Source organism: Nicotiana sylvestris, chromosome 2 (genome assembly GCF_000393655.2).
Source record: "Nicotiana sylvestris chromosome 2, ASM39365v2, whole genome shotgun sequence".
NCBI classification, from domain to species: domain Eukaryota; kingdom Viridiplantae; phylum Streptophyta; class Magnoliopsida; order Solanales; family Solanaceae; genus Nicotiana; species Nicotiana sylvestris.
Genome location: NC_091058.1, coordinates 32,207,119 through 32,228,313, shown reverse-complemented (window position 1 = coordinate 32,228,313; position 21,195 = coordinate 32,207,119). Strand labels below are relative to the sequence as shown.

General features: G+C 36.2%; 1 protein-coding gene across 1 annotated transcript; it reads right to left on the bottom strand.

The window, feature by feature from the left end:
* Positions 1-1,927: 1,927 nt before the first annotated feature.
* LOC104241779 (uncharacterized) lies at positions 1,928-6,896 on the bottom strand. The gene is made up of 5 exons (XM_009796719.2): positions 6,293-6,896; positions 4,840-5,773; positions 4,160-4,684; positions 2,999-3,448; positions 1,928-2,307 (listed from the first exon to the last, which is right to left on the bottom strand). The coding sequence occupies exons 1-5, from the start codon at positions 6,787-6,789 to the stop codon at positions 1,987-1,989; spliced, it is 2,727 nt and encodes a 908-aa protein (XP_009795021.1). The 5' UTR covers positions 6,790-6,896; the 3' UTR covers positions 1,928-1,986.
* Between the last annotated feature and the right edge of the window lie 14,299 nt (positions 6,897-21,195).

The window sequence follows — 21,195 nt, the reverse complement described above, 5'->3', positions numbered from 1 at the left end:
AATAGTTGAATATAACTAACTACAACTGAATACAGTTGTATAAAACACTTGAATACAACTAACTATTGCTGAATAAAATAGTTTAATACAACTGATTAAACCTGAATACAAGTGAATACAGCTGAAGAATACATTCGAATACAACTGAATATAAACAGGCGATTTGGGCGATCTAGAGAGAGAAACAGCCTTATGGCTTCACCGGCCGGCGGCCAGCCATTAATTTCGGCTGGTCAGCCCCCTAACACATCTACAAAAATTGAAAAGGTACGTGAAAAGGAATCTTTCCATGTTATCCTCTTGGCAAAGTCTTGGGGGATGTCTCCGAACAAGACGTATTTGCCGCCGTCCGTGAAGCCTTTCGCCTCAGAGTCAATTTCTTTGATACTTCCCCGTACTCAATCTCTCTCCTTCTCCTCCTTTTCTTTGATAACAGATGCAAAGAGATATGTCACACTCACTGCATTGGACTCTTCCACATATATGTAATTGATGATTTTGATAGTTTAAAGATTGAAAATTGAGAATTTGGGTGGGAAAAGAGTTAAGAAACTAGGGTTTGTGGGAGAAGAGAGTCTGGTTGTATGCAAACAGAGAAAGATTGTATTGGTGTTTACAGATATGCGGTAATTATGTGAGAGAAAATACAAAAAGGGAGAGAGAAAAATAATATTTAGCATATATGATGCCTTAATTGTAGGATGTAACTATATTTAGATTTTTTGCTATAAAAGATAAAAGGTATTTATAGGATGTAATATTTTAAAATGGTATTTATTTAAAATGTACTAAGGTTTTCTATAGGGTGTAAAAATTACTTAATTAAATCCATAATTTTTTATACGGAGTAAAACTTTATTAAAATTGCATAAATAATGGATATAAACCCATAATCTTAAAAATATAATAGATTCAATCCTAAAATTTTTAAAAGTTGAACTTTAAACCTCAAATGTGCGTTTGATTTTAGATCATGAATATGACAGTAGAAACAAGCCAAGAAAGTTTTATCTAAATACAGAAGGCTGAAGCTAGCAGTATATGACTTTACGCACTTCGAGAAGCAGGTAATATTGGACTCTTCCAAATAATTGATCCACTCAAACCCAAAATTATTTGCCTATGCAATGGAGTCTCAGAAAGCACGTAATAATGCTATTTCAAGCTTTCAGTTCTTTCAATGATGAAACTAATTAAGCTTTTTTTCAGTGGAGGTGGACGTCAAGGTATCTTTCATATATGCATTATTTTGATGTAACTTGACTAATAGGGAAGAGATATTAAGATAATGTAATTCCTGATTGAGACATTATTTGAAAACAGCGAAATCTGTGGGACAGAACCATTAGCAGAAATGAGAAAACAATTGTTTTTTGTTTGAAAGTTGCCCCTACAAACGATTATCCATTTTAATTTTCACATTGAAAGCTGCTCAACTAACTTGTAAGCAGTCCAAAAACTAATAAACCCACACCGAGTGTTGAATTAGAAATATTCAATAGAAAAGCTTTATCCCATTATATTGGAGAAAAGAGGGCAAGCAAGTTTTGGAAATACAGCAATTGATTTAATAGGCATTGGAGTTGGACATAAAAATTGTAATTTTTGAAAAAAAAAAAATAGTATTTGATGTTAAGTTGAAAAATGGTATTTCGAATTTAAAATTATGTTTGAACATGCATTTCACTTGAAAAAATATTGCAGCTTTGTGTGTGGAGAAAAACGTTTTTCTGAAATTTTTTAAAAAGTAGTCATTTTCAAAAAAATTAAAAAAACTGCAAAATTTAATGGACAAACACATTTTTGGAAAAAACAGAATTTTTTTATGGACAAACAGGGCCTTAGAGAACACTTCCGTGTTTCTTGGTTTTTAATAAGTGAGTGAAAGAGAGAACAAGCCCAAAGGATAAGCCTTTTTACAAGAGAATTGTCAGAAAAACACTATTCAGTGTGTATATTACCTTTTACCTGGGTTTGCAAAGTGTTTCATTTGATATAAGCAACTGTACAGCCATAATTCATAGGACTTTCCTGTTCAAACTTAACAACACGAGGATGATCTCTTAGTAATTTATGTGCAGATTCTTTTACAACCCCAGTTCCCATCCCATGAATAACAAAAAGAACAGAATTAGGCGCTCTTGAGTCAATAGCCATGTTGAGCTGGTGCGAAGCATCCTCCACTCTCAGGCCACGCAAGTCTATGGTGTTTTTAGATGTCTGCAGCACAGGGCCATAAGAATCCTGCTGATTTTTGCTTGCTTTAGAGAGACCTCCAAGGTCCCTAAGACTCCTGATCCGCTGAACCTACATCATAGGTCATGATTAACTTTTCTTCATTCCCCATAATTTATAGCAAGAGAGAACCAGCCTAGCATGAGTTCGTATATCAGATATATGTGAAACGCAACCTAGCTCACACGCGAAATTCTCAAGATACTCGTCTTTACTGAAACATGAAACTCCATTCATTTTATACACTAAGGCAGGCATCGAAGCTAGGCTTATAAGTTCCAAGCTCAACAATGAATTGCCTAACTGTTATATACACTAAAAAACTAGCCTCATATGCATATAGTTGATAATCAATTTATGTTATCCCGTTTCTACCAGTCTCGTTCGAATATTTAAGATTTTAGGTTTTCTGGCACTGCCGTTCTCTATGAGGCTAAATGACTCCTGGCAGAAATTGGAGCTAAAGTAGCACACCGCCATGACTAAATCTCAATCAAAACTAATTGCTATCACCTATATGAATCTAGATCTTCCATTGTACCTTACTTTTCGCTAAGTCAACGTGGAATCCAAGAGATTGTAGGTCTATAGAGACAACTTTCTTCCCTAAGATTTTAGGTCTACCTCGTTTCTTTAAAAACTTTCAATCACCAGTCTCATAGTGGTGCCTATGTTTCCATGCATGTGAATGGTGTATTATGTAGTATATGTATTTATATTTAAAATAGAAAGAGAGAGAAGAAAGAACTCAGAGTTGGCAAACCTGGGTTTTCAGGACAGCTGCACTGGAAGAAGCATCAGCGGGAATGGGTCTTATACTACGTTTGTCCACGCGGACTCTGATTTTCCCATATTGAACAAGGATACTGTCATCATCCCCAGGTTCCTCAACTACAGTGGCTAACTTATTTCCAAAGGTCTTCACATATACTTGTTCTCCAACCTGAGGTGTGTACTGGCTCTGGCCTATTTCTCTGAAAAGAAAATCTTTACTAGGCTGATGAGCTTCAACTATCGATGCAATAGCAGATTCAGCTTTTTTCACAAGTGGATTAATCTCGTCAGCACTTGCATTTCTGAGTTGGCTCTCAAACTTCTCTACTATAGTGTGGATCTCATTTTTCACAGTCCTCACTTCCTGTTGGATTTCATGCGTTTCCTTTGCTTTGATAGCTGCTTCACGTCCCTCTAGATCTTGTGCTTCCTTGTTGATCTTCATTGCATGAAAAAGGAAAAAAGAAAATACTGAAGATTACAGGAAATTCAAAATAATGGTTAACAACAATATCTCTAAGGTTGCCCAGCAGCATCTTCCCAAAATAAATCTAATGTCTCGTGCCTATCCCTACAAAGATGATATGCAATCAACTCAACCTTGACTTTTGTAGGGCCTTTGTCACAGCCTAGATGGAAGATCAAGAAGCACCTAGATGTGATTATTACTCCCTCTGTTCCAGTTTATGTGAACCTATTTCCTTTTTGGTCCGTTCCAAAAAGAATGAACCCTTTCTAAATTTGGTAACAATTTAGCTTAAAGTTACAACTCTACCCTTAATGAAAAGCTTTTATAACCACACAAATACTCTGGGCCCCATTTGGACTTGTTTAGGACCACATATTCCAAAAGTCTTCATTGTTTTCTTAAACTCCGTGCCCAGTCAAACAGGTTCACATAAATTGGAACGGAGGGAGTATTTTTTTTGGGGGGTGGGGGGGTGGGGAGGGAATCATAGCAGCCACAAGTTTTGATCTTATACAAATTCTGATCATGGTGGTTTTTATTCGAAAAACAAAACAAAGTTCAAACATCAAATTGACCAACTCCAGGATTTAGTAATCACTTGGCATCTGCTATGAGTTCGTTGAGTTTGTACCCCACTTATATGAATGGGAGTATGAATTCAGGAAAAGCTTCTGAATATACCTCATTATAAATGTTCATAATATCTGAATGAAGAGAAGCAACTTCCATTGCTTGATATTCTAGTCTGTCCCTTTCTTCAATTAGTGAACGATAAAGTAATCCCTTCTGCTCCTGCTGCTTGTCCGGTGTCAATTTGTTCACCCATAATACTGCTTGGTCAATTATTCTTTCATCAAAGCCCATTGATTTTGCAATATTTAAGGCATTCGATTCTCCCTTGCTTCCCCAAAGAATCCGATAGGTAGGCTGTAGAGTCTCCAAGGAAAACTCTGTTGCTGCAGTTTCAAACCTATTGTCCTTTTCTTTTAAGCGAGTTAGATCTGCATAGTGGGTAGTTATAACAGCTAAATTAACCCTGTCCTTGAGATATTGCAGAATGCTTTCTGAAAGTGCTACACCTTCTGAAGGATCGGTCCCGCTTCCGATTTCATCAATAAGAACTAAAGATTCTCTAGAGGCGACTTCCAGAATCTCACGAAGCCGTGAAATGTGCCCACTAAAGGTTGACAGACTTTGTTCCAGAGACTTCAGTAGGCAAAATAAAAAAGTTCAATTTTGGCGCGAAAGAAAAAAACAAGACAATGAAGAAGGAAAGGAAATTTCAAATGGGTTAAATTGAAAAAATAATGCAGCAGAGATGGGTGATAGAGGGAAGATGGGAGTATAGCAAAACCAAGTACCTGCTGGTCTCCTATGTCTGCCAGAATGAGATCAAACCATGGAAGCCGTGGTTGATTTTGGGCAGGCAAATACATACCGGCTTTCAACATCATAGAAGCCAGTCCTAGAGTCTTCATTGAAGCCGTTTTCCCTCCAGTATTAGGGCCCGAGATGACAACAACCTTTGTTCCATGACCAACTTTAATATCGATGGGCACAGGGAAACGTGCACGAGATTTTGTTTTAAAATTCATGACACCATTTCCCTGATCCAAATCAGGCGACCTTGGGGACACATCAGTGGACAAGTTTCTCAAAGAGGACTCAAGAAGCAATGGATGCCGTATCCCTTCTACATCTATAGATAAAAGTTCAGATTGGGAATTGTTACAATTTCTTGAACTTAAAGCTGGACAGGCACCACCTATCCACTGAGCATGAGCAGCTCTTGCAAATGCAAGATCAATTTCTAATATTCTATCTAATAAGTGTTTTATTTTCATATTAGATTCAGCTATTTCAGATGTAAGCAAACTCAAAATTGTTTGCTCCTCAATCCTCTCAGAACTGGAAAGCTTAACTTCCATGTTGTTCAACTCAACTGCCTCTTTAGGTTCCATGAAGTATGTAGATCCACTACTGCTCGTATCTAGGATTACGGCATTAGGAAGCAAAGATCTATGGGAAGCTCTGACAGCAACACACATTCTTGAACGGCGCTTGGTTACTAAAGGTCTGTCAAATCCCCCACCCTGAAAAACTTGAGTTGATAATTGCTTCAACAATGATTCTAGATTTTCCATGTTCCGTTTTCTCTCAGACCTTATAATTTCCAAATCTTCACTAGCTCTGTCAAGGATTGCTGAAAAGCTGCAATCAATACAGAATTCTATTTTTTGCTCCAATTCCACAAGAAAATCACAATTGTGAAGAATTTCCTTCAGAGGAGAGTACCTGTTTGAACATAATTAGACATTCTAATGAAACTGCTCAATACTATTTAAATGGCACTTCATAGAATCCATCACTACCACATGAGACAAGCTTCGCCATTTTGAGTTAACTGCAATTGGGAGTAGGAAGGCATTCTCAGAAGGCATAGAAATAAAGGGCAAGCACACTCTAGGTGAATTCATCTTTGGATTTAACTTTATTAGAACTCATATTCATAATCAAGAAATTTTTGGGTTTCAAACATCATTTAAAAAAAAGGAAAAAAATGAACCACCAATACAAAAGGAAAGAACTTTTCGTTTACTTTAATATCCGAAATTCAATGGTCCGACTAATTCGAATTTTCATTAAGGAGGAGTGAAACACTCCTTCCAAAAAGATTCTCAATTTTCAGACGAGACTTTTAATTAAGAGCGAAAAGATATCATGCAATGATGTAAGAAAAATGAGCCAAAAAAATCAAAAAAAAAAAAATCCGTATGTCAATAGTTAAGTGGAGTATCAAATACAGCAATACACCTGTCAGAAAAATCATTCAGCGAAGCAATTTCCTCCAACTGTTGGAGCAAAAACCTCGCCGCTCCCAAGGTCCGTTTCACAGAGCAAAGCTCACGAATTGAGAGTACTCCGCCGGCAATGGAAGCATTAACAATAGGGGAAACATCCTCAATTCCGGAGAAATCCAACGGCCGAGGAACTGCCACGGCGGCGGAGGTCTGAGAGAGGAGTTTCCCGCTCTCTTCAGGAGTTTTACCCACCGGAATCACAGCAGATTGTGCGGCAGCGAAGCCCATGGATGTGGAAGTGAAGGCGGAGAGCTGGCGACAGACGGCGGGCCATTCTAGAAGCTTCAGGGTCTCGGATTGGAGTGACTCGGCGAGTTTGACTCTGTGAGTTGACTCGGATGAGAAGCGGACGGAGGACCGAGTTGCACGAGGGTTGTAGAGCGAGGTGTGACGTGGAGGAAGATGATTGGTGAAGAGAGTTTTGTTGAATTTGCAGTTGAAGAGGTTCATTGAAGATTGAGTTCTGAATTATTTTTTTCGCTGAGTTGTGTGTGTTGTGTTATCCAGTTACTCTAAAATGGAGGGAAGGGTGGGTTTGGATCTTCTGTGTTTGGATACACAACGGTACTGTGAGTTGTCAATTTTTCTTTTTTCCCGTAGACTTCTTATTTCTTTTTTTGTTTTTCTTTTTAATATCTTGTGTACAAGTTGGCGCATGAATGGAAAAACACCTAGGGGTCTTTTTGGTAGGGTTTACAGAATAATGCTGAATAAGGTATATTAGTAATGCAATGATTAGTAATATATGAGTTAGTAATGCAAGCATTAGTTATGCAGAGATTATTTCTTATCACTGTTTGGTATGGTGTACTGAAAATTAAAATGCATTGTATAATATTTAAGAAAATTAGTTGTTTGCAAAAATGTCCTCCATATTATTTAGCTTTAAGAGACTTTAAGGACAATTTTGTCTTTAACCATGCTAATGCATGCATTAATAGTCTTGGTATTGCTAATACTATCGTTTTGTTATGTATTAATTATACATAGGATAATACCAAATAAGTTGTATAACTAATACTTGCATTAGTTATACATAAATTAAAAAAATATACCAAACAAGGGATTAATAATACCGAAAGTTAATGCATGCATTATTTTCTCTAATGCACCCTACCAAATGACCCCTTATTCAACTTAGTTGTTTACATTAAATTATATGTCTGTGTTGATACTAAGTCTAAGAAGAAATGAAATAAGAAATAAACACAATAAGTGTAAGGAATCACCAATTGTTTGCTAGATCACAAGTTTTTTTCTTTGCCTACTTTGCTTTCAGTTAGCTAGCCTGCTATGTCAAGTGACTTTGATTTTCTTTGCTCTGCTAGGAATCTTTATTGAGAATATGCCAACAAAAATTTTTGCTGTTCTGTTGGTTCTGAAATAAAGCACTGAAAGGTCTTTCTTTCGGTTTGTAAATGTATTATGATCAAAATTTTGATTACATCTTCTACTTATCGAGTTGCTACGCTTCTAACAAAACTCATGTGGTCGCTAAAATTGCAAAAATGTGTGGAATTTTGGATCGTGACATTATCTCTGCCGTTAGTGCTTTCCAACAACATAAGGCAGTCTCTTGATCGTGCATGATAGGGAATGCCAAAATAATAATAATAATAATAATAATAATAATATACGAGGAACGTCCCTATGGGACAAGTGATTCACCATAATATGTTTTTCTATTTCCTAGCATGACAGTTGCTATTATAATTCTATCATGGATGATAACGCCAACGGTAAGAATGCAAGATATTTCCTTAGACAATGTAGCATTATTTGGACTATGGTTATCAGCAAATATTGTCACGTTAATACCATTCTGAATCGCAACCAAAGCACCAGTAGAAATATATATAATCATCATAAAAGAATTTCACATTAGTAAATAATTAGTTATCTCTGTCAAGTGACTTTGATTTTCTTTCCTATTTAATTGGAATCTACTAAACTAAATTTTATAGTAGCATTATGCACATATTATCATTACAAAAATAATTTACGCAAAAATAATACATTACCCTAGCAGTGCTTTCACATGGAAAAATATGCACATAACATGCACATGACTCACTTGTTAACTTCTTTAAGGACTAAAATCTCATATTTACATTATAGTTGTGTAAAAACCCCATCAAGTAACATTAATCTCTCTAGTATGCATCTAAATTCTCTTATTTAAATATTCGTAATAAGATTATTTACTTTGAAATATATCCATGCCTTGTTCGTGGAGGATGAGTTAATGTATGTTTAATTTTTTTTTAGCTTGTGCTAAATTAGTTGCTGGAAAATATAAGTGTTCAAGGTTAGTATTATCCAACTAACCATTATTAGCATTTGCTATGTTGTGAAATAGGAAATATCAGAATATATAGTTTTAAATCTTTTGTGCTTCATATTGCATGAAACACTTAAACAAGTTACAATCTTGCAGGTGACTGCCATTATATTAAGTGAGATAAATGTTGGAAAGGCACCAAAGTGGATTTCCTTTGCTTATAATTCCATGGTGCTACGGGGAAATGCTAGTACGAAAGCAGTAGACATGACAGAATCTCACAACTTCCGTTATAGTTGGAGATGGTCCTTTGCCAGCAGTGGGTTCCTGGCTTTGCCACTTCTTGTACTGTCTTTCTTTCTTTCTTAGTGAAACCCCGAGGTTTATCATTAAGAAAGGGAGTATGGAAAAGGCAAAAGCATCTCTTAAGATGTTGAGAAAATGTGGAGCAGAAGTAAAGTTGCAGATATTGGCAGTCATGATGGAAAATGAAGGCAAGAGGAAAAGGAAGAAACTGTCACACTTACCCCTTTAACTGCTTAATATAATGGCTCAAAATTTTTCAGAAAGTGTTTGGCTTAGACTCAATACTATTCTCAGGACCATTATTTCTGCAGTCAACTAGATACACCTATAATGCCTCCTTCATCGCTTCGCTCATTGTAGGAGTTATTCGAGCTGGAGTTGTTGGACTCACTTATCCGAGTTACAACTTTTTCAGCTGACGGAAGATTCTAGTCTCGGCATGTTTAGGTGTGATTTTAGCATATGTACTTCTTCATTTCTTTCTTATTTAGGTTTTCTTTATATAGATCAATTTTAATTAACTGAAATAAAGCATACGTAACTTGATATCACTCTTCTCGGATTTTTTTAGGTTTCCTTGTTGGGTCTCTTCATTTTGGTAGGAGACCATATCTTTCAACTGAGCCAAAAGAGTGCCTATGTTGGAATGTCATTTGTCTTCCCTTCATAGGCTGCTATTCAATGTTCTCGGGGCCTTCTAAGTGGACTGAATAATCTTACGTCGAAAAGATTAAAGCGTTAGGCGTATGCAGGGAGACGAGCATATCTTTGTTCATGTCCCTAATCATGAATCCATCCATTTGGTGCACCTTCTTGCTCTCAAAGCTTGGATATACATATTATTTGCTGCTCTGACATTGGGAATGTGCTTCTTAATTTATAAATTTTTGCCCGAGATAAAAAAGAAAGATGGAGAAGGAGTTGAGGAAGATCTCTTCAAACAACATTAGTTTTGGAAGAGGTTTCTTCCAAAAGATGTCAAAGATGAAGCCATGTAGCTGTGAGTTATTATTTTTTATAAAACTATAATTTACATTGATTGTTCTTATGTATTCTTGAGATTTTGGGTATATGTTCTTTTCTATGATGGCAGCAGCACTCTACCTATGTGGCAGATCATGAGCTTAATTCTGCAAATTAACGAACTGATGGGTTTAGGGAGGTTTTAGGTAACACATTGCTATGGGAAAGAAAAGTTTTAGTTGATTATCTTGCTAATGTAGGCGTAGTTGAAAGACATGAGATACTTCATCACTGAGGCTCTCTCTCTTTGCCAGTGCAAGCCAAAGCTTTACTGAAAAATGATAGAAATAGTTATCAAGTGACTTTGATTTTCTTTCCTATTTAATTGAATCTACTAAATTAAATTTTATACTAGCATTATGCACATATTATTGTTATTAAAATAATTTACACAAAAATAATACCTCACCGTAGCAATGCTTTCACATGAAAAAAGATGCACGCAACATGCACATGACTCATTTGTCAACTTCTTTAAGGACTAAAATCTCATATTTACTTTATTGTTGTGAAAAAGCTCATCAAGTAACATTAAACTCTCTAATATGCACATAAATTTTCTTATTATAATATTCGTAATAAGATTTATTTGCTTAAAATATATCTATGCCTTGATCGTGGAGGATGAGTTAATATAGGTTTAATCTTTTCTCCTTTGGCTTGTGCCAAATTAGTTGCTGTAAATATGAGTGTTCAAGGTTAGTATTATCCAACTAACCATTACTATCATTTGCAATGTTGTGAAATAGGAAATATCAAAATATATAGTTTGTGCTTCATATTGCATGACACACTTAAATAAGTTTTAATTTTGCAGGTGATTTCCATTATATGGAGTGAGATCAAAGTTGGAATAGCACCAAAGTGGATTTTCTTTACTTATAACTCCACTGTGCTATGGTAAAGTACTAGCACTAAAGTAGTGGACATGGCACAACCTCACAACTTCCGTTATGGTTGGAGTGGTCCTTTGCTAGTAGTGGATTTTTGGCTTTGCCACTTCTTGTATTATGTTTCTTTTTTTAGTAAGACCCCAAGGTTTCTCATTAAGAAAGGGAGTATGGAGGAGGCAAAAGCATCTCTTAAGATGTTGTGGAAATGTGGAGCAGAAGTAAAGCTGCAGATGTTGGCAGACATGATAGAAAATGAAGGCAAGAGGAAAAGGAAAAAACGGTCGCACTCGCCCTTTTACTTCTTAATATAGTGGTGCAAATTTTCCAGCAAGTGATGGGCTTAGACTCAATACTATTCTTTGGACCATTACTTCTGCAGTCAGCTACATACACCTATAATGCCTCCATCGTCGCTCCGCTTATTGCCGGAGTTGTTCGAGCTGGAGTTGTTGGGCTCATTTATCCAAGTTACAACTTCTTCGACCGACGGAGGACTCTAGTCTCGGCATGTTTAGGCATGATTTTAGCACAGGTACTTCTTCATTTCCTTCTTATTTAGTTTTTTTATATAGATAAAGTTTAGTTAACTGAAATATAGCATACGTAACTTGATATCACTCTTCTCGAATTTTTTCAGGTTTCCTTGTTAGGTCTCTTCCATTTGGTAGGAGACCATATCTTTCAACTGAGCCAAAAGAGTGCCTATGTTGGCATGGCATTTGTCATCCCCCTCATAGGCTGCTATTCAATGTTCTTGAGGCCTTCTTAGTGGACTGAAAAATCTTACGCCAAAGAGATTGAATTGTTAGGTGCATGCTGGGAGACGAGCATATCTTTGCTCATGTCCCTAATCATGTATCCATCCGTTTCGATGCACCTTCTTGTTCTCAAGGCTTGGATATACATGATATTTGCTGCTCTGACATTGGGAATGTGTTTCTCAATTTATAAATTTTTGTCCGAAAGAGAAAGAAAGATGGCGAAGGAGTTAAGGAAGATCTCTTCAAACGACATTGGTTTTGGATTTCTTCCAAAAGATGGCAATGTTGAAGCCGTGTAGCTGTAAGTTATTTTATTACTGTAAAAAACTATAATTTACATTGGTTGTTCTTATGTATTCTTGAGATTTTGGGTATATATGTTTTTCTAGGATAGTAGCAGCACTCTACCTATGTGGTAGATTATGAGCTTAACTCTGCAAATTGATCAACGGATGAGTTTAGGGAGGTTTCAAGTAACACATTGCTATGGGGAAGCAAATTATTAGTTGATTACCTTGCTAATGTAGGCGTAGTTGAAAGACATGAGATATTTCTTCACTGAGTCTCTCTCTCTCTTTGCCAGTGCAAGCCAAAGCCTTACTGAAAAAAGATAGAAATAGCTATCAAGTGACTTTGATTTTCTTTCCTATTTAATTGAATCTACTAAACTAAATTTTATACTAGCATTATGCACATATTATTGTTACTAAAATAATTTACACAAAAATAATATCTCACCCTAGCAATGCTTTCACATGAAAAAGATGCACATAACATGCACATGACTCATTTGTCAACTTCTTTAAGGACTAAAATCTCATATTTACTTTATTGTTGTGAAAAAAGCTCATCAAGTAACATTAATCTCTCTGGTATGCATATAAATTCTCTTATTACAATATTCGTAATAAGATTTATTTATATTAAATATATCCATACCTTGATCGTGGAGGATGAGTTAATGTAGGTTTAATCTTTTCTCCTTTGGCTTGTGCCAAATTAGTTGTTGTAAATATGAGTGTTCAAGGTTAGTATTATCCAATTAACCGTTACTATCAGTTGCAATGTTGTGAAATAGGAAAATTCAAAATATATTTTTAAATCTTTTGTGCTTCATATTGCATGAAACACTTAAATAAGTTTTAATCTTGGAGGTGATTCACATTATATGGAGTGAGATCAATGTTTGAAAGGCACAAAAGTGGATTTTCTTTGCCTATAACTCCACGGTGCTATGGGAAAATACTAGCACAAAAGCAGTGGACATGGCAGAACCTCACAACTTCTGTTATGGTTGGAGTGGTCCTTTGGAGGTAGTGGTTTTTTGGCTTTTCCACTTTTTGTATTGTGTTTCTTTTTTAGTGAGACCCCAAGGTCTCTCATTAAAAAAAGGCATATGGAGGAGGCAAAAGCATCCCTTAAGATGTTGAGGAAATGTGGAGCAGAAGTAAAGCTGCAGACGTTGGCAGGCATGATGGAAAATGAAGGCAAGAGGAAAAGGAAGAAACTGTCGCATTCGCCCCTTTTACTTCTTAATATAGTGGAGAAACTTTTCCAGGAAGTGTTGGACTTAGAATCAATACTATTCTTTGAACCATTACTTCTGTAGTCAGCTAGATACACCTATAATGCCTCCTTTGTCTCTTCGCTTATTGCCGGAGTTGTTCGAGCTGGAGTTGTTGGGCTCATTTATTCGACATACAACTTCTTCGACCGATGGAGGACTCTAGTCTCGGCATGTTTAGGAGTGATTTTAGCTTAGGTACTTCTTCATTTCCTTCTTATTTAGGTTTTTTTTATATTAATAAATTTTAATTAACTGAAATGTAGCATATGTAACTTGATATCACTCTTCTCGGATTTTTTCAAGTTTCCTTGTTGGATATCTTCCTTTTTGTAGGAGACCATATCTTTCAACTGAATCAAAAGAGTGCCTATGTTGGCATGGAATTTTTCATCCCCCTCATAGGCTGCTATTCAATGTTCTCGAGGCCTTCTAAGTGGACTGAAGAATCTTACGCCGAAGAGATTGAAGTGTTAGGCGCATGCTGGGAGACGAGTATATCTTTGCTCATGTCCCTTCATGTATCCATCTATTTCGATGCACCTTCTTGCTCTCAAGGTTTGGATATACATGATATTTGCTGCTCTGACATTGGGAATGTGCTTCTCAATTTATAAATTTTTGCCCGAGAGAGAAAGAAATATGGCGAAGGAGTTAAGGAAGATCTCTTCAAACAACATTGGTTTTGGATTTCTTCCAAAAGATGACAATATTGAAGCCGTGTAGCTGTAAGTTATTTTATTACTATAAAAAAACTATAATTTACATTGGTTGTTCTTATGTATTCTTTAGATTTTGGGTATATGTTTTTTTTTCTAGGATGGCAGCAGCATACTACCTATGTGGCAGATTATGAGCTTAACTCTACAAATTAACCAACTGATGAGTTTAGGGAGGTTTCAGGTAACACATTGCTATGGGGTAGCAATTTTTTAGTTGATTATCTTGCTAATGTAGGTGTAGTTGAAAGACATGAGATATTTCTTCACTGAGGATCTCTCTCTTTGTCAGTGCAAGCCAAAGCCTTACTGAAAAATGATAGAAATAGCTATCAAGTGACTTTGATTTTCTTTCATATTTAATTTAATCTACTAAATTAAATTTTGTACTAGAATTATGCACATATTATAATTACTAAAATAATTTACACAAAAACAATACCTCACCCTAGCAATTCTTTCACATGGAAAAAGATGCACGTAACATGCACATGACTCATTTGTCAACTTCATTAGGGACTAAAATCTCATATTTATTTTATTGTTGTGAAAAAACTCATCAAGTAACATTAATCTCTCTCGTATGCACATAAATTTTCTTATTATAATATTCGTAATAAGATTTATTTATTTTAAATATATCCATACCTTGATCGTGGAGGATGAGTTAATGTAGGTTTAATCTTTTCTCCTTTGGCTTGTGCCAAATTAGTTGCTGTAAATATGAGTGTTCAAGTTTAGTATTATACAATTAACCATTACTATCAGTTGCAATGTTGTGAAATAGAAAATATCAAAATATATAGTTTTAAATCTTTTGTGCTTCATATTGCATGAAACACTTAAATAAGTTTTAATCTGGGAGGTGATTCCCATTATATGGAGTGAGATCAATGTTGGAAAGGCACCAAAGTGGATTTCCTTTACTTATAACTCCACGGTGCTATGGGAAAGTACTAGCACAAAAGCAGCGGACATGGCAGAACCTCACAACTTCCGTTATGGTTGGAGTGGTCCTTTGCAGGTAGTGGGTATTTGGCTTTGCCACTTTTTGTATTGTGTTTCTTTTTTTAGTGAGACCCCAAGGTTTCTCATTAAGAAAGAGTGTATGGAGGAGGCAAAAGCATCCCTTAAGATGTTGAGGAAATGTGGAGCAGAAGCAAAGCTATAGATGTTGGCAGGCATGATAAAATATGAAGGCAAGAGAAAAAGGAAGAAACTGTCATACTCGCTCTTTTTATTTCTTAATATAGTGGCTCAAATTTTTTAGAAAGTGTTGGTCTTAGTCTCAATACTATTCTTTGGACCATTACTTCTGCAGTCAGCTGGATACACCTATAATGCCTCCTTCGTCGCTCCGCTTATTGCCGGAGTTGTTCGAGCTGGAGTTGTTGGGCTCGCTTATCCGAGTTACAATTTCTTCGACCGATGGAGGACTCTAGTCTCGGCATGTTTAGGCATGATTTTAGCACAAGTACTTATTTATTTCTTTTTTATTTAGGTTTTCTTTATATAGATCAATTTTAATTAACTGAAATATAGCATACGTAACTTGATATCACTCTTCTCGGATTTTTCGAGGTTTCCTTGTTGGGTCTCTTCCTTTTGGTAGGAGACCATATCTTTCAACTAAGCCAAAAGAGTACTTATGTTGGCATGACATTTTTCATCTCCGTCATAGGCTGCTATTTAATGTTCTCGGGGCTTTCTAAATTGACTGAAGAATTTTACGCCGAAGAGATTAAAGTGTTAGGCGCATACCGGGAGGCGAGCATATCTTTGCTCATGTCCCTAATCATGTATCCATCTGTTTCGATGCACCTTCTTGCTCTCAAGGCTTGGATATACATGTTATTTGCTGCTTTGACATTGGGAATGTGCTTTTCAATTTATAAATTTTTGCCCGAGAGAAAAAAGAAAGATGGAGAAGGAGTTTAGGAAGATCTCTTCAAACAACATTGGTTTTGGAAGAGGTTTTTTCCAAAAGATGGGAAAGATGAAGCCGTGTAGCTGTAAATAGTTCTTTTTTATAAAACTATAATTTACATTGATTGTTCTTATGTATTCCTGAGATTTTGGGTATATGTTCTTTTCTAGGATGGCAGCAACACTTTACCTATGTGGCATATTGATAACTAGGGATTTTGACGTGTTTCATGCTCCTTCTTGCTTACGTTTTGATTATAAATTCTTACAAAATAGTCCCAAAAGGCTCATAAGTTGTGCTTGATTGCAGTTTTAATCAACAAAGTGATGAAACGTCAAAGATCGGCTCAAAAGGAGTGAAACCTGCACAAGTACCAAAGACAAGACAACTCAGAACAAATAGACCTAGTGCGGTCGCACTACACTTTGTGCGGTTCGCATTAGGGAGATTCAGAGAGCTGGATTTGATGGCATCAAAGCAGTGCGGCTGCAGTACATATTGTGTGGTCCGCACTGAAGACACCGCGGCCGCACTACCATTTTATGCGGTCCGCGGAAGCAAACTTCAGAGAGATGTCAAGTGCCAAGGTTCAAGCCTGTGTGGTCCGCAGTCCAGTCTGCGCGGACCGCATTGGAAGCCTCCGCGGCCGCGGTCCATTTTGCGCGGTTCGCGAAGCCAAGGTTCAGAGAGTTGAAATTTCAGAGTCAAGAGCCTAGTGCGGCCGCACACCATTTTGTGCGGTCCGCACTGACCCCGCAGGGGCATTTTTGTCCAGTTTTTCCAGCTTAGTATAAATAGAACTTTTTTCCATTTGTTAGGGGATCAACTATTTTCTGAACTGAACTGCGCTCGTGAGAAGACCATTTGTAGCCATTTTGGGCATTTTTACTTAGTTTTTATCATTGAATCTTTGTATTTACCTTAGCAATTAATTAATATGTCTTTATCTTCATCGATTTCTCTATTTTTCTCTTCAAGCATGAGTAGCTAGACCCATTAGCTAGGGTTGTGGCTCAACCCTAGTGTGGGTGATTGATGGGTATTGTGATTTAGGGCTAGATTGACTATGAGTGTTTGTTATTTGGGTCAATTTTATGGTTTAATTTATGAATTGGTGGTTGCAAACATTGGTTTATGCTAAGTTCACTTGGCACGTCTTGAGAAAGAGAGCCTAAGTCTCCAAAGTTGACCCAACAAGGAATTGGGATGGACTCAAGAGAATTGATAGTCCCAATTAAAGGGTTAAACCTCGAGAGAGTAATTACCCGACTTGAACCCTAGTTGCTTGAGCAAATTTGCCAACCCATTTGGTCTTGAGAAAGTCAATTGGGCAAAACCACTCTCTCTACCGAGAGGTGTGAGAGAGGGTAAAATCGTACAGCAGTTATAGCATATTTCCCCAATCATGTCAATAGTGCCTTAGAAGCAATTACCCGTCAATTGGACACCTAGGAGGATGCCACTACCCTAGTGCCTTTTTATCCATTAGATACAACTTTTAGCAATTCTCGTTTAGCATAATCTAGTTGCATTTATAATTAGTAGTTGATAATAGTAGTTTGTTAAAGAAAAACCAAAAATGATTGGAAGTGATATTTGGAACAACTACACAATCTCAATCTAAATAGATACTCAACTTCATTCCTAGCTCCCTATGAAAATCGATCCCGACCCACAAATCGGGTAAAAGCTATTGCGACCCTGTCTTTATACTTTTTAGTAGTGCGGAGTAGGCAGCGATCACATATCAGGAGATTAATTCTGCAGATTAACCAACTGATGGGTTTAGAGAGGTTTCAAGTAACACATTGATACGGGGAAGAAAATTTTTAGTTGATTACTTTGCTAATGTAGGCGTAATTGAAAGACATGAGATATTCTTCACTGAGGCTCTCTTTCTTTGCTAGTGCAAGCCAAAGCCTTACTGAAAAATGATAGAAATAGCTATCAAGTGACTTTGATTTTCTTTCCTATTTAATTGAATCTACTAAACTAAATTTTATACTAGCATTATGCACATATTTATTTTACTAAAATAATTTACACAAAAATAATATCTCACCCTAGCAATGCTTTCACATGGAAAAAGATGCACGTAACATGTACATGGCTCATTTATTAACTTCTTTAAGGACTAATATCTCATATTTACTTTATTGTTGTGAAAAAACTCATCAAGTAACATTAATCTCTCTGGTATGCATATAAATTCTCTTATTATAATATTCGTAATAGATTTATTTGTTTTAAATATATCCATGCCTTGATCGTGGAGGATGAGTTAATGTAGTGTTGATACCCAATTTTTTCTTATATATTTTCATATGTAAAATACCTTTTAAAATAATATATATATATATATATATATATATATATAGGCATATATAAGCATATCCCAAGGTCCTATTATTTTTCTCAATTTTTTTTAAAGATTTTTAAATCAATTTTATTGCCCTATTTTATCAAGAAAAACCAATAAGTGTTCCAAAATTGTCATTTTTGTAAATCATTTATTGGATTCTCTTGTTTATACCAAAATATAGCTAAGGTAATTTTCGCACATTTTTACAAATTTATTTAGTATTTTTAAGCTAAATTGCACATAATTGCAATATTAGCCTACTTTAAGATTTAATTGCGTTTATAATTACAAAATTGGCTCCAGTATTTTTAGTATAATATTTATATATTATTAATTAATTTAGTACCTTTAATTTGTTTCCAGAAATTATTTTACTATTTTTATAAAATAAATAAGGGAAAAAGTGGCTATTTAAATACTAGCCCTACCTATTTCAATTTTAGCCTTAAATTAGCCCCTAATTGAACCCAATTGAACCCCAACCCAATTCCTAAAAATTACCTGCCTCTGACCCGATCAAATCCAACCCGCCCGGCTCCCCGTCTAATCCACGGCCGCATTCTCTCCTTTCCTTTTTTAATTTACCAACACTCTCAAACCTAATCATTTTGTCACCGGTAGCTGCCTCTGATTCCTCCACTCTCTCAAACTCTCTCGAATCTTCTCAAACCCTATCCACCTCCTACCACGTCCGCCTCGAAAGCCACCAGAATCCATGGCTTCCAAGGCTATGAGGGTCCTGCACCGGCCTCCTATGGCACCCACATGCCTGATTTCTGAAGATTTAAGGCCTGAACACGAAGAAGCTTGGTCCAGGCTCCGTTTGATTCAAGATCTATGGCCATCTTCGGTCTGCTCCGGCGAGCCATGCCTGCTTCGAGCCTAGTTTTGACTTCTCCTGCTCAGATCAGTGACCTTTTCAAAGTCTTTCTCATTTCTAGGGTTCTTCTGAAACCCTAACCCTTCGAGGTTTTTCCGATTCCCTTAGATCTATTCCAGATCCATGCTTTCCTTAAGATCTTAAACGTTTTCCTAACTTTTCTTTCAAAAAACTACTTTCAAAATATTTCTTTTCCGATCTAGGATTTTCTGAAAGTATTTAAATGCTTTCTAACTTTCTTTTTCCTTTTATGTGTATTTTCTTCTACTGGGTTCTTGTATTTTTTCTTCTACCATGTTCTTGTATGTTTTTCCTACTGTATTCTCGTATTTTCCTCTACTGTGTTCTTGTATTTTATTCTACCATGTTCTTGTATGCATCTCTTACTGTGTTTTCCTATACTATGTTTTCGTATGATTTTCTTCTATGTTCTGGTATTTTCTTCTACCATGTTCTGGTATGTTCTCCTACTATATTTTTTTTCTATTGTGTTCTTACTATTTTCCTTCTAGTGAGCTCTGTTTAAGTTTCTTCTAAAAGATCTTCTTAAGCATGCTTCTTCCACCGTTCTTATCAGTCTTTTCTCATTATGCTTCAAATTAGTTTCTTCACTCTGTTTTCTTTGAGCCCTTCTACTGTATTTGCATGTTACTTATGAGTTCTGTTGCTAAAAGAAGCATGTTGGAAGTTTCAGTTCTTTTCTGAAACCTCTAAACATGTTTCGATTCAATTGCTTGACCTCTCATCTCTGCTTTGTGGTTTGCTTGAACTAGGGTTTTATTTCAAAAAATCCCTAATTCTTTCAGACTAACTTTGAGTCTCTGAACTGAGTTTGGACATCTTTGTTTTCATAAAATTCTGGCTTTTTACTAAACTTTTCTTCACTAGATTCTTCTACTGATTTTACAATGACACCACAGTCTTTTTCATGCTTAACATGCTCGTATACTCCTTATATATGACGAGTTTCCCTCTAAAATAGTTTTCAAATTTTCAATTAGTTCAAACTTCCTTCTGAATATGGCTTGATTGATTTCTTTCCATTGTTTGTTGATTTTCTCTATGACTCGGCCTAAGTTAAAACCCTTCTTCATCTTTTCTGACTCGGTTCATTCATGCAAATCTAAGACCCTTTTGATTTACTGCTTGTTAATTGATTTGCTTACCTTATTTGCACAAACCGTGTATTTAAAAACCTTGTCCTTAAGTAACCTTTTATGTACTTGCCCCTAATTGCATGCTTTACACAAAGTGTTTATTCAATTTTTTTTCCTTAAGTGACTTCTACCCGTTTGAATCAGAATCCCTTAATTAAAGGAAGTCATGTGTAATTGATTGACAATCAGCTCCTTAACTATTTTCTTACCTTATTTCGTCATGATTTTCATACTATAAAAGGCACGACCCTTTTTCACAAATGACAACACTACACAATTTACAATCTCTTCTGAATTCTTACTTACACACAATAGTATTTTCTCTTCTTGTCTGCACTGTGGCTTTTACAAGACTACTGCATTTTCTCTATTTGTTTCTTTAAAACTAGTATGTCCTAATTTAAGGTTCAGCATCATCACAATGTGTTCATTTACAACTTTTATATACATGTCTACTTTATTGTTTCTGTAAAGTTCAATATTCAAGTTAGTATGCTCATATCTTTCAGCCTATTTCTGCTGTGAATCCTTGCTCCCTATCCCTATTACCCCTATATGTTTGAGAGTTGTGACTTAAGGCATGACAATGTGAGTTGTTTCCCATGAATTAAGTTTGAACCAATGGAGTCTTAACCTCTAAGAAAACAGGTTGGAGGGTGTGCCAGCATCTCCCAATGCTGGGTGTGCCCATCAGCTTGCTTTTCTTTAGCTCTTTCAAATTCCCCCATTTCCCTACACCCTTATGTGTATTGATTTTAAGTTATTCCCCTTTCAGAATGCTACTTTCACACTTGCACTCTCTCTTAGTTCCTAAGTTCTGCCCCCCTCTTGTGAGCCTTGCTTTGGGACTTTGAGTTCCCTCCAAACTTGGACACCTGAGGGTTGGCCCTTCCACACTGCACTATAGCTTAATCTGGTGATACATTTGGGTGTAAGCACTGTCTGGAGTTCTTATGAAACTCTTAGGTAACTTTGACACACCC

What these genes read in the sequence shown, in the direction of transcription:
- LOC104241779 (XM_009796719.2), bottom strand. Translation starts at nt 6,789, where the DNA reads ATGAACCTCTTCAACTGCAAATTCAACAAAACTCTCTTCACCAATCAT. An exon ending in CTGAATGATTTTTCTGACAG is followed by an intron (nt 5,774 to 6,292) that starts GTGTATTGCTGT and finishes ATGTTCAAACAG; the next exon opens with GTACTCTCCTCTGAAGGAAA. An exon ending in CAGCTGTCCTGAAAACCCAG is followed by an intron (nt 2,308 to 2,998) that starts GTTTGCCAACTC and finishes CCTATGATGTAG; the next exon opens with GTTCAGCGGATCAGGAGTCT.